The sequence below is a fragment of the Saccopteryx bilineata genome, chromosome 2 (assembly GCF_036850765.1).
Source record: "Saccopteryx bilineata isolate mSacBil1 chromosome 2, mSacBil1_pri_phased_curated, whole genome shotgun sequence".
NCBI classification, from domain to species: domain Eukaryota; kingdom Metazoa; phylum Chordata; class Mammalia; order Chiroptera; family Emballonuridae; genus Saccopteryx; species Saccopteryx bilineata.
Window position 1 is genome coordinate 262,979,547 of NC_089491.1, and position 14,463 is coordinate 262,994,009.

The window sequence follows — 14,463 nt, forward strand, 5'->3', positions numbered from 1 at the left end:
TCTGGTTTAAGAGCCTGACCCCCAGTACATCCTTCCTGCAGATGTACCCCAGGTCATCTGGGTCTGTGTCATTGGGAGTGTTGTCATAGTCACTCTCAGGTGTGCTGTTCTGTTTCTCCAGTCTGGATGCCTACAAGAGAGAAAAGGCGATCCCCATTAGTTTAGAGCATGAGACACTCCTTGGGAACCCTTCCCAGGAATCATTACCTCTTAGGCTACAAGGTTTTCATGGCCCAGATCTCATTTGGGACAGGAGCCAATTCTTTATTAAGAAGTTAGTAAAAGATGAGCTGTGTATCCAGAAATGCTTTCTTTTCTTTTTTGCACCATTTTCTTCTTAGCTCTGTGGCTACTCCATAAACAGATCCTTGGTATAAACTAACACAGACACACAAGGCAACACACTCACATTTAGTTCTCTAAGAAATATGAGTTTAACTATAATATAATGAGACCCATTTAGATAGCAAATGTGCCAGCACTTATATACCCACAGACTTTTAGCACTGGATGCTGCCTATAGATGATCTAGTCTAACACTAGATGAGCAAAATAATACCCTCAAGGCCACAGTCAGCAGAAAAACAGGACCAGGAAGCCAGGTCTCCGGATACCTCCAAGATGGCATGCCTGGGGCTCTATGATCACATATGGCTTTCCAAGAACTACCTCAGAGATGGTTTGTATGAGCCACATCAGAAAACCGGTATTGCTATTTTTTTTTTTTTTTTACAGAGACAGAAAGAGAGTCAGAGAGAGAGGGATAGGCAGGGATAGGCAGGGACAGACAGGAACGAAGAAATGAGAAGCATCAATCATTAGTTTTTCTTTGCACAATGCAACACCTTAATTGTTCATTGATTGCTATCTCATACGTACCGTGGGCCTTCAGCAGACTGAGTAACCCCTTGCTCGAGCCAGCGACCTTGGGATCAAGCTGGTGAGCTTTTGTTCAAACCAGATGAGCCCTCGCTCAAGCTGGCAACCTCGGGGTCTCGAACCTGAGTCTTTTGCATCCCAGTCCGACGTTCTATCCACTGCGCCACCACCTGGTCAGGCGGTATTGCTAATTTATTGCCACATGTTATTTGTGAACCAAAATGGATTATCCCAGTGTGACACTTGGGGACAGTGGTTTCCAACCACTTTTATCTGTTTCCCCAAATAATTAACCTTGAAAATATAAAGATTTGATGCAACTGTGGAGATTCAAAAATGGAATACAGATTTAAAAGAGGAATACTAAAACTGTGTTGAGGAAATGGCAGTACTGCTAAGCACAGGGCTTTGCAGGTTGACAAAATTTAAAGAGGACCACATTCCCTTGAAGTGGAATATGTTAGTTCTGAAGTGTTTAATAAAAACAGTTTTCCCTCAGTATTTATTTTATCCATAATGTTTAAGAATTTCTTCATCTAGAACAGAAATCAGTGGAAGCTGACTGAGAACCTAAACTGATTACTTTGCGAAACAGAAATCTAAGCTACTTCCAACTCTACATGTTGAACTTAATCCAAGTTAATCAAAACATGTGACTAAGTAATTTTATTAATACTACCATAAAATGTGGCTGAGATATACCTGTACAGTTGACACTTAAAGAATAAAGGTTTTAACTGCGTGGTCCACTTATACTTTTTTCAGTTGACCTGCACAGTTCAATTGATCCAAACCCATGTTATTCAAGGGTCAACTGGTAGTTGGACATCCACATATGAAAAAGGGCCAACTTAACTTATAAGCAGATTTTTTAATGTGGATCAATTGGTGTCCCTAACACCTTTGCTGTTTAAGGGTCAATTATAAATTAAGAATCTTGTTAAAAGATATGGAGACCCTATAGTTTCATCCAAGAGCGGCTACTACAGAGTAAGTCAGTTTAAGAAAGGCTATATAAAATCTACTTATTTGCTCCTTACTGCTAATGCTGCCTGTACCTCTGAAGGCCATCATGTAGACAGGCAAGGTAGCCAGCCCCCAGGTGCAGAGACTCCTTATGCAAATAACATTTTGCTTACTATCCCCATGGCCTCTCCTCTCCCAGGGCAAACGCTCTCTTTCTCTGTCTGAGGTCTTTTCCATTTGCCCCAAATACTCTACTTGGGCCTAGCCACTTTAATATAAGACACTTGTATTTTAGGAGCTTGGCTCCTAAAATTCATACTTTACCCACTCAAATTCATCTGGCAAATGATTAAAAGTATAGCATGGAGCCATATGGAGAGTTTAAGTTCTGTAAAATTGACTAACTTTTAAGATCCCTTTGTTTATATCCCCAACAAACAAACAGTTCTGCTTCATTTGCTGCCTTATTTTGATCTGGCTTTATGAACCAACCAGTGAGTTATTGACTAGATGGAAGACCAGAGGCAAGCACTGTCCAGTGCAGTAAACACTGACAGCAGGCTCTTTGGAAAGTAATCCCAATAACAAAAACCCATCTTGCCGTTCACAGGGAATATCTGACCATCTTTAACTTTCTTTTCCTTTAGTTTTTACACACACACACACACACACACACACACACAATGTAAAAAATTTTCATTTAAATAATTATTCTGGAAAATTCATCCAGAGCTGCTCCAGTGGAAAATCTAGAAAACAGAATTAAGCCCAGAAAATCTCACAGTTTTATAATGGATCTTTTTGCCTTCCTTGATGTACATTTGATAATTACAAATCAAATATACTGCCCCCAACAATGATCAAAAGTACTAAGTTTCACCAAAACATTTTAGAAGAGTAATAACTCATATATTTAATAAAAGTACTCAGGAAATGTTTCTCAGTAATGTTTCTCTGAAAATAATGTTTAGCAGTAACCACCCAGGAAATCAGTTACTTACAAATTAAGTCCTTCATTGTTGTCCACAAAAACATTTGTACAGGATTTCAAATTAGCCAGATTTAATTTTGTGAAAATTATTGTAAACATGCAGAGGTAAGATCCATTAGTTAAAAGTGCTGCTCTCACAAAGCTGTTAATAGAAAAGTTACTGTATAGCTGGTGCTGGTTCAGTTTATTTAATATATTTGCAATTTTTAAAGAAAATACAGACGTCATAAAAACCTAAATTCATGACAAAACTTTCAGGAACATTTCAAGATTTTCAGTTTATATGACTTGTTAATCTTGTATAAAACTCCATCTTAGTAGAGGTACAACTGTTCTCAAAACTACTAAAAAAAAGTTTTGTTTAAAAAAAAACCACTTCACAGTAGATCAAAGTTTACTTGACTCATTAAAATTTCAAATGAGATATTTCATTTCTATTAATTGGAATCACATATCCTTACTGGGAATATAAGTTACACATCAGAAAGTTGAATCTGACCAACTAATAAAGTGAACAGCTTCGTACTAACAGCCGCCGACAACTCCAATTCTGCTATCTGTTGCAATGCATATATGAGACACAGGAACCACAAAACCTTATTTTGTCAAGTATGGTGCTGACATAAATATATTAAGAGGGTAAGAAAAAAAAAAAGCATGATGCTTTAATGTTTCAGTTAGTCCAAACATACTAGTATGTTTTAATCTGGGGACTGAAGCTCTGAACAAATTTGATAGATTTGCCTTACTACAATATTTAACCAGCAGCCAGCTAATTTTCTGATTGTTTAAAACGACAGTATGCTCAGAATAAATGTTATGGGGTAAATTGCAGACTTTGTTAAATAGTATGTGAAAGAGAGTAATGTGGAGTTAGACAAAAGGGAGGCCGCTTCCTGTGGATGTGTGTGCATGCTTGTGTGCATCCATACACGCTGCTGTGCCTGTGACACACCAAGAGGGAAGCACTGCCTCATGCAGGACAGAAGGCCAGTTAGGTTAGTGGAGAGTCAGGAGGGCCAGAAACACAAAGCTCCCAGGAGCACTGCCCCTCCTCCAGAGAGCAGACCATTCAGAGTGTACTTAACCCTTCGGGTGCTTTCGTCCCTGGACCAGGAAAGTGTGGAGGGGAAGGAAGGCAGAGACGAAGAGGAGGTCACAAGCGCACTCCTCCCAATCTGAAAGGGGAAAAAGAAACACACTCGGGAAAATACAAACAACAAAAACCCTGCTCCTCCTAAAAAGCTATGCACTGAGATCAGTGCTGAAATTTCTGTGACAGGCGGCTGACTGCCACACTAGCCGCTGACAGATGCTCAGAGATTTTAATCCCTTAGTGAAATGCTTCCCAGAAACTACTCAGAATTTATAAGGCTATTTTTTTAATAAGGGAGAAGAATACTAGCATAATTTGTCAAATTTTTAAAAAATAAATATCCTTAAACAAATATTTGGTTTTTAATGAGGACAGATAAATGATTAAAAGTCGGTATGTTATTAAAGTTTTAAAGTTTTTTTTTTTTTTTTTTTTTTTTTTATTTATTTATTCATTTTAGAGAGGAGAAGGAGAGACAGAGAGAGAGAAGGGGGTAGGAGCTGGAAGCATCAACTCCCATATGTGCCTTGACCAGGCAAGCCCAGGGTTCGAACCGGCGACCTCAGCATTTCCAGGTCGACGCTTTATCCACTGCGCCACCACAGGTCAGGCTAAAAGTCGGTATGTTATTAGTCTACTTTTTAGTAGACATAAACCTTTTGCAATATGACATTCTTATATTCTAAATGTTCCTAAAATAAAAAAGTACAGTATGAAAAGTGTTAACAAAGTTTGCTTTTCCTAAATTGTTTTCAGTTACACAAAAATAAGATTCTAAACTTAGTTCAATGACATTCCCATTATACAAATGTTATCAAATCAATTGCTTTAGAATATTTAACCCAAACAACTTAAAAAGTTGAAGTACTGGACTCCCAATTACAATAAATACTGTAATTTTACCACACTAACGCTGGACAAAATGAAATATTCTTTACTTTGAATTTACTGAGAATTTTTTGGAAATTTCTATAAAATTTGGCTGAAAAACAATAACTGTGACATTAAAAAAGATAAATATTACTCTAAAAAAATTATATTAGTTCAAAACGTCTATAACATTTTGTCAGAAGATTTTAGGATAAATCTGAAATTTATTATTTGAAAACCTCACACACAATACTGTACTTATTCCACTGTAAAATAAGATGTTAGCAGCCTATTACAGAACACAATCTTTAGAATACAACACTTACAAAATCAATGCAGTATTTTTACACCTCATTCTGATGAAGTAACTAAGCACTGCTTTCTCCACAGAGGGGATAGGGGGGATGTGGACGCTAAGCAGGCACACTGACTACACATGCAGAAGCTGTGGCGGCCCAGAGGCTTCTTGACCTACCCTGTATGTCCAGACCACAGATGCCGCCTGCTCAACTGGGAGGGGCAGAGGCACCTTAAATTCTAAGGGCTCCAGTTCATAAAGGGGCACATACCTGTCTATCTCAAAGAAGATGGCACTTACTTCTACTGACAACTTTTAGTTTTGTTCTTGTTTTTTGGAAGTGGGGAAGAAAATTTGCTATAAAAAAATTCCAATACTGGCTGGCTGGGAAAGATATTACGCATATGAGGGAGAAAAAGGAGAGGGGAGCTGAGCAAGAACCAGAATCCCCAGCCTTGTTGAAAAACTTTCGGTCAATGGCCCCGTGTGCTTGCGATGTTGCCACAAACATCTGTCGACATGTTAACACAGCAAACACAAGGACAACTCTCATAGCTCAATTTTGCAAAGCAGAGATGTGGGTACCTGCAGGGTCAGAATAGGGAATGCAGGAGTCAGGCTGGACAGAGAGTGACAGCAGAAGCACCAGTGGTGTTACTTACATGTGCGGGGAAAGGCTGGAGTCGCGTCCTGCTCTCTTCAGGGTGGTTCACTTCTCCCATTGGGAGATATGGTTTCTGACCTGATCCCGTCTCGTACATGGACATGGGCCTACTGCCCCGGGCAGATGGACGTCGCTTTAAGGAAGAGTGGTTGGAAGTGTCTGTGTACTCAGAACCAGTTTGCACCTGATATATATTGGTTGTGGCCTGTTTCCTGAGGTTCGAATTTTCACTCTGGAGTGTCTGAAGCTGAAAGAAATGTTTGGCAGTGGGACTGTGTTTTTCTATAGCAAGCAGAAAAAGCAAACACCAAATAAACACAAACAATTACAAGCTTTAAACAATAAGAACAGTAATAGCTAGCTGGGTTGAAAGTAAAAGGCAACCATAAATGAGAACGCAATCAACTCACTTCATCACTGAAGCATATTAAATAGCTTAATTTCTGAATGTGGAAAAGCTGCAGTTTGGACTTTTTAAAAATGGAATGTCTAACCACTTAAAATTTGGTCATGACGGGCCTGGAAAATGTTTGCAGGCAAGCTGAACTCTGGGTTATCTTGAGGCTGTTTCTAGCAAGAGCTTAAGACCCTGAAGACATCGCTTAGGTAACTTGCTTTTCAAATGAGCCCTGAGCAATTTGCAAATGCCAAAAATGCCAGCGGGACACCATGGAAGCAGCACAAGAGTTACTGAAGTTGCTGTGCAAAGCAAGAAAGACAGTGAAGTTCAGCTTATGAAAAATCAGATCAGCTACTGCTTCCCAAAAAGCCAACAAGAAAAATTATGATCAATAAATCTTTATTATATAATACTCTTGATGTTCCAAACAATGTAGCACTTTTTTAAAAATAGAGGGAACCGAATCATGGTATGTTTGCTATATTAACATATCATGAAAAAAAACCGAAGACCTACTGAACTATATTAACATCTTCGTCTGAATGCTCCACGTAGCACGCTTGTTTCCCTTTGGAGATTGACCAGCTTTCAGCCAGGGACATGATATGTGGGCCCCTCTCCTTTGGCTTTGTCACTCGAAATCGCAACTGTGGTGGCATCATTTTAAACACTCTAATCTGCTTGGCACCACCCAATTTAAGTTAGAGACTGTCACTTAGAGACCCTGAAAGCTCTTTTCATTTTCCTCACATGCAGGCTGCTTCACGGTGTTTGATGAATTAGAGTTAAGGGATCAGCAAGGAATCATGTTACTCTTTGGCGTCTGGCATTTTAAACACAATTAACTGAGTCCAGTCTGTACAGTGTCCTTTCCCTCTGGTGCTCCTTCATCTTCCATGACATCTTATAAGCTGGGTGTGGTGGGAGTTCAGCTGTCTACTCTTTGACAGATTGTAAAATCTGACCAAATTTCCCACCAGGGCCAGGGCTTAGGTCCACACCAGAAGATCATTACATTTTCAGTAGCAAACCCATTCAGTGTTAGGAGTTACTTTCAATTTTTATAAAGCACCGATCTGTGAAAAATACACCAATAGTGGCTGCTCCTCTTCATTAATTAGCATCTTTTTCAAGCAACTGTTAAAATGTGAAAGATCAGATACAAATCATGCTACTTTGTCAACTATATATATATATATATATACACACATAGATATAAAAATCTTTAACCTAACTTTGAAATAAAATCAATACATCTTTGCTAAGTAAACATATTCTATACACTTTATATTAATATTGCCGAACTTTAGTGAAAGCCTAACTTAATGCCTCTGCCGGAGAAACACCCTCATTCTCAGTTTTCTCGAAGAGCGACTCCATAAGGAATGATAGAGAGTTTCTACAGCACAAAGGCTCTCAGGATATGACGTATTTGCAACTCCCTTTCCCAAGAAGAAACAGCTGCAAAATGACAAGCAGCCACTCAAAATTCCTACATTCCAGGATACAGACAGGCATAAAGCGTCTGTCAGAACTATGTATTAGGGAACCCATGTTCTGAAGTGAAATGGTTTAAGGTCCTAAGAGTGAGAAGCATAACTGATACATGCCTGTCAATGAAGAACTGGGATGTCTTGTCACATGTTTGTGTGTGTAAAAACCTTCTCTTAAGAGTTTTTTAGACAGGGCCTTGAAATCTGAAACTTTATCTTAACACTTTCTGTGTCTCTGAAACATCTAGTATGGATTTTGCTTGCATGTATGTTAATGAGCACAAGTTCCTGGTCTCAATTTTTAAGAAGTTTAGTGTTCTGTATTTAGAGAGATGTCCTTGGATAAATTTGAATGATGCTTATCTTAATAACAACCAGACAACATTTTTTTTTTGTTTGGAAGGAATAAAACAGAAAATGAAAAGTTATAGATGATTCAATAGTTTCAGAAAGCAATTCTAAGAACTGAGGAATTAATCCATGAGCAATAGCAAATAATTTCATTCTGCATTTCTTAAAGAAACTCAAGACATTTGCTTTCAGAGATAGGTTATCTTTGATATCTACAAGTACTAAAAGTAGCATCAGAGAATAAAAAAAAATGATGCTTAGCCGGTTGATTTACGGGGCAAAGTCAGCATGTTTCAGAAAAAGGCACCTCAAAAAATTTATTAGTTCAATTAATGGGTCAAACTATAATTTATTAAAAGATATTTTAGAAAAGACAGTGGAAGTGCAAGCCCAGTATGTTATGGCTTTTAGTCTGTCCTGTTCACAGTGGCATACCAGTCCCAAACAGAGCCAATATGGCACAGAACAAGTGTTTGATTAAAATCTGACTGATCTTCAGGCATTCTTGTTCCCTTCTATTATAGGCAGTAGAGCCATTTACCTCAAAAAGCTCTCAAAAAATAATCTAGAATTCAATACCAAAAGAATCCTAAAGCAAGCCCCAAGCCAGGGGTGCTGCAGTGTACTTCCCTGACAAGCAGAGGGGCACAAGACTCTCACTAGGTCTGTGGCTTTCCTTTAGGAAGCATTGTTGAAAAGGGCCCAGCCACAAATGAAAAGCACCATGTCCTCTGCTCTTGATGACGATTCTGAAGCAATAGTCATCAGATAACTTTGTTTTGTTACTGTTTGAGGGAAGCGTATAAAATCCCATATTGTAGAGAATGAAATGATGGGATCAGTACCCTCAAAATATTGTGACAGAATTTAGAATATTTCAACTTCCTTTCCTACACTTCTCATAAAAAATTACACATGTAATTCCCATCTTAAGCAAATTCCTTGCTACTCCTGGCCACATTTCTCTTAGGGATTCACATATTTCTGACTCTTTAAAGGCAATGCATGAGAAACTGCTGAGCAAATGGGGTTGTTTCTTACTAGTGTATAGCTCTCACTATGCAAATAAAAGGTCTTATATTCCTTGAGAACCTAGTCTGTGGCAGGCCCTGCTCCAGGCTCTGAGGACATCATAAATTAGTGTCAAGTGCTGGTGAAAAATAAAGTGCAGGGATGTGGGACAGGGCTGCCAGGGTAGGGGTGAATAACAACTTAGAATCTAAGAGTGAACAGGGACAGCACCCCTTGCATGACATGGGTGGGGTATGATTTTGGATGCTAATAAATACATACATCCGTCCAGGGCTTTCATCTGCTTTGTCTTTCCGGCATGATTATTCTTGTAGAACGAGCAATAGGAAGAATCACATCCATGGAGTGATATCCAGGATCCCAGGAAGCACAGAATAGTGCAAGGGTTACTACAACTGATACAAATACTTAATGGGCTATATGTTTCTTCTACTGGGAAACTTACTCTAGACTTATTTCTTATCAAAGCTACTTCATCTGAAATATCCAAATACATACTGCTTCCAAAAAGACAGCTTGGTCCACAGGTTTTTAGGTCTGTTACAATAACTGTTTTTCTTCCCTCTGACCACAAGCATTGTGCCTGGGATTCTTCCTTATACTATGGGGTTAAAGCGTCAATCATCCTGGCATTTATTAACGTGTTACCTTTTTCTGCATAATTCTCAGCTCGTCACTCAAGTTGTTATTCACCTTCATTAGCTGTTGTATCTTGGCCTCAGAAGCCACTAGAGCGTTTTTGACCTCCATAAATTCCTGCACAGTGACTGGTCCATCTGATAAATCTGAATCTAGGCTCTAAAAATAAATTGGGGAAAATGTTCACAATCTGAGACGATGATAACATTCAAGACTAACAGCTAAAGAATTTCAATTCTGACCATGCCAGCTGGATTGTAAAATTAATCAAACCAAATCAAGGCTTCTGAGGATAATGCAAAAATAAAACATAAAGGTGGGGTCACTGTAATATTTGAAAAATTTTAAAGTCAGTAGTTTCTAACAGAATAGGCCATGGGGCTCTAAATCTACTCTGACAAGGACTCCTAAGTGCATTTGTCTTGTCTGCTTTTCCTTGCTCATTCATTTTTCTACACTCAACCTTAGCTAAAAATCCAAGAAATGATTCTTTCATTTTTCTTTTTTATTCATTCCTTTCATTAATTGATTCTAACAGATTTTTACTGAGCATGAGGCAGTGTTCTAGGGGGACTTCAGGTATATAAGAAAATCAAATGGATAATTCCTATTTCCATAGTGTTTACATCCAACAGAGTGAGGAAGGAAAAAATAAAAATAAGTAACTATAATATGATAGAAGGTTACGGTAACTGCAGTAGAAAATAGATAAAATGGAGAAGAGTAAAGAGCTGGGGAGCCAAAAGGGGTGAAGGTGGGTGCATGTTAATTAGACAGGATAGCCTTTGGGTAGGTGAGATGTGAGCAATAGCCTAAAAGAGGTGAGGATATTAGTAAGTGTCTGTCTAGAGGAAGAACATTCCAGCCAGCAGCAGAACTCAGCTAGAGGGAGTGGGTGTGCAGGGTGGAGAGGCGTGGGAGGCCAGTCAGTCCACAGAGGACCCTGTCATATAGGGTCCTGTCATGACTTTCATCAAGTGAACCTGGTGCTGCTGGGCAAACGAGGCAGGGTGTTTCAGACAAGTGACTCTTGCCATCCTCTCCGTATTCCCTGTATCTGTCAATGACATGACCACTCTCACAGTTGTGTGAGCTGGAAATCCCTGACATATCTACTATAAGTCTATCTCCCCTGCTTTAAACATCCAACTAACTGCTAGGGCCTGTCTACTCTATCTTCCTGTTCATCCATTCTCAAGTGTTTGCTGAGCCCCTCTGTGAGCCAGATCTGGGCCAAGGTCCTGGGAATACGGCAAAGGTTGAACCAGCCAGACCCCTGCTGCCCTCTTCCCAGGCTCACACTCTGCTACAGTGATCTCTCTCCCACCTGGACTCTCTGCAGCCCAAGCCTTGAAGTGGCCTGGGTAGCTCTTTAGGAGTACCCTAAATGGGTTCTTTCCCTACACTCTCTGATTCTCTAAAACACTTCCCCCAAAATACAGGACCCCAAATGGCCAACTATCACCTCCTGCCCCGGCTAAAAGTTTCCTGGGCCTGACCAGGCAGTGGCGCAGTGGACAGAGCGTCAACTTGGATGTGGAGGTCCCAGGTTCGAAACCCCAAGGTCGCCAGCTTGACTGTGGGCTCATCCGGTTTGAGCCTGAAGTTGCCAGCTTAAGTATGGGATCATAAACATGATCCCGTGGTCTCTGGTCTGAGCCTAAAGGCCTCTGGCTTGAAGCCCAAGGTTGCTGGCTTCAGCAAGGGGTCATTGGCTCAGCTGGAGTTCACCAGTCAAGGCATATATGAGAAAGCAATCAATGAACAACTAAGGTGCCACAAACTGATGCTTCTCATCTCTCTCCCTTCCTGCCTGTCTGTCCCTGCTTGTGCCTCTATATCTCACTTAAAAAAAAAAAAAGGCCCTGGCTGGTTGGCTCAGTGGTAGAGCATCGGCCCAGTGTGTGGATGTCCTGGGTTCGATTCCCGGCCAGGGCACATAGGAGAAGTGCCATCTGCTTCTCTACTCTTCCCCCTCTCCTCTCTCTCTATCTCTTTCTTCCCCTCCTGCAGCCAAGGCTACATTGGAGCAAAGTTGGCCCGGGCACTGATGATGGCTCCATGGCCTTTGCCTCAGGTGCTAGAATGGCTCCGGTTGCAATGGAGCAATGCCCCAGATGGGTACAGCATCGTCCCTTGGTGGGCATGCCAGGTGGATCCTGGTTGGGCGCATGTGGGAGTCTGTCTCTCTGCCTCCCGCTTCTCACTTCAGGGAAAAAAAGAAAAGAATAAAACCATCCCGAGCTCTGCACTGCCTACCGATGTCCATGCTCTTCAGTCTGGTGCATGGTGTGACCTCTGCCTTCAGCAGCAGTTTTGAGTCCCACTCCTTTAGGCTATCTCTACACATAACTGGTGCCTCACTCCCCACCCCAGATACCCTTATGTCACTTTCTCTCTTCCTAGACCACCCTTCCCTGCCTCTCCATGTGCTCAAACCCATGCACTCTTTCAGATACATCAAGAGCCATCCCACTTACAAAGACTCCTCCTCAGGAACAAGCTGCATCTCTTCTTACCCCCCACCCCCTTCTGTTTGTGCTTCTTATGACACGTATAACTATGCACCTTTTACTGCAGCTTTCTCTCCTTTTAGGCAGTGACAGCCTCATGGGAAAGGGACCACACCTCATTCAGGAAAGTATTATTCGGAGAAGTCACTCAGTAAACATTTGTTGAAAGAATAAAACACACAAGTCCCTCCTCACAAGTTGTATAAAGTCACAACTGCAGCAGGCTATGTGATTCAGCAACTGACTCAGGGACAAAGGACCCTCTCCTTTAAAACTATTTACCTCGCTTGACCTTTGCTTGGTCCAAGTCCATTAGTAAACCCAACTTTACCTCCATTGCACTTTTACAGGGCTAGCCCTCAAGTAAGGCAATTTTGCAGGAGGAAAGATTTTGAAAAGAAACACAGTCTCCCTTTCTGTGTGTCACCTCACCTTCTGCCTGTTTGCCTTGCTTGCAGTGGCTTCCAAATCTGTGTCTTCATCTGATGCCACACTGTCATAGTCCGGCTGGTCATTGTCTTGACTCTCAATACTGTGCTGGTTATCGATTGTTTTCAGTATGAGCTCCACATTGTCTATCAATAGAAGCAAATAACTTTACTTCAGGCTCAACCCCCCCCCCAAAAAAAAAACTACTGGGAGGATTTTGGGGTTTAGTCATTTAAAAAACTGAAAAAAATGTTATATTTGCAGCAATATAGAGATAACAGAGCAAGTTATCAGTCAGACAGGCAGCCAACTATAAGCTGTGCAGAGAGACTGAAGCATCCCTCTGACTTTCTCACCAAGTGTGAGCCAATAATCCGACAGTATATGGAAGAGCTGCTCAGATAAATGAAGCAGGTTCCTGTTTCTAGTCATTCAGTGAGACAGAGTACAGCTCCAAACCATGAAGATAAAACTGTACTAATGCAAGCCTTGCTGTGATTCAATGATAACTGAAACTTGTGGACGAGGTAACATGAAGCCAAGATGGAAAAAAAATTGTTAGTGGAAACTTAGAAACTAGATGCTCAAAGAACAGGCTGACGGTATTTAGTCAGCTGGATGCCAGTGAGCGAGAAAGAGAAAAAAAAAGAATGACCCAGTAGACACATGCACCCTGTGCATGTCAGGAAGGCATGGTCTACAGGGGAGCAAGAATGATTCCAGAGGCTCTAGTACATTTTGAATAAGAGTTCACAAATCATCCATGTCTCTCCAATTTCTTTGGGACAACTCAAGCTAACCTCTGACTTCCAATATTGTTTCTGGATTTTTTTATTTTTATTTTTTGTATTTTTCTGAAGCTGGAAACGGGGAGAGACAGTCAGACAGACTCCTGCATGCGCCCGACCGGGATCCACCCGGCACGCCCACCAGGGGCGACGCTCTGCCCACCAGGGGGCGATGCTCTGCCCCTCTGGGGCATCGCTCTGCCGCGACCAGAGCCACTCTAGCGCCTGGGGCAGAGGCCAAGGAGCCATCCCCAGCGCCCGGGCCATCTTTGCTCCAATGGAGCCTTGGCTGCAGGAGGGGAAGAGAGAGACAGAGAGGAAGGAGGGGGAGGGGTGGAGAAGCAAATGGGCGCTTCTCCTATGTGCCCTGGCTGGGAATCGAACCTGGGTCCCCCGCACGCCAGGCCGACGCTCTACCGCTGAGCCAACCGGCCAGGGCCTGTTTCTGGATATTTTGATGGAAACTCTCTGGACGATAAATTATGGTTACTTTTAAGAAATTTTAACTTAAAAAAAAGAAGAAATTTTAACTTTTAAAATTAATATTTAAAAAATATATATCATGACTATAGAATATTCAACAAAGAAAATTTGAAACTAATGAATCATTCATAGCCATTGATGTGTTGTTCCATTCCCTAAGTGCATGTGTGTGTGTGTGTGTGTGTGTGTGTATAATATCCATTATTTGCAGTAGTTATGGTCTATAAAGTTGCTGTGAAGACTATCAGAAAATACTGAACCACTGTTCTGAGTGGAAACAAAGTGTTAGATTCCTGCAAACCTCTGGTTACATTTCCATCAATTCATCAACCTATAATCCTGTTTTATGTGTGTTGTGTTTAAAGATACTTTTTTATACTGTTGATCCATGACCATTGAACTCACAGCCAAAAGCACTGGAAGTCATGCTTAAACAAAACTTATCCTAACACATTCATTTTCTCCATAAGGCATATCACAGTCTTCTTGTGCTTAACAAATCTAAGCACTTCAGCACTACTCTGGGTGGCCATTTTAAATAGTGGAATCACCAACAAAAGCACAAAAATGC

At 40.9% G+C, this 14,463-nt stretch overlaps 1 protein-coding gene across 9 annotated transcripts in view; it reads right to left on the reverse strand.

Annotated features, from left to right (window-relative positions):
- Nucleotides 1-14,463, reverse strand: part of GIT2 (GIT ArfGAP 2) — a 56,425-nt gene that overhangs the window by 12,191 nt on the left and 29,771 nt on the right. For 2 of the 9 annotated variants that reach the window (XM_066260395.1, XM_066260394.1), the window contains exons 13-17: nt 12,625-12,767; nt 9,689-9,838; nt 5,763-6,011; nt 3,925-4,014; nt 48-130 (exon numbers count right to left, since the gene is read on the reverse strand). In XM_066260395.1, coding sequence (XP_066116492.1) covers nt 48-130; nt 3,925-4,014; nt 5,763-6,011; nt 9,689-9,838; nt 12,625-12,767 — 715 coding nt within the window. Of the gene's footprint in view, nt 1-47; nt 131-3,924; nt 4,015-5,762; nt 6,012-6,593; nt 7,302-9,688; nt 9,839-12,624; nt 12,768-14,463 lie in introns of those variants that run through there. The other 7 variants (XM_066260399.1, XM_066260398.1, XM_066260396.1 and 4 more) reach the window with 6 other exon arrangements.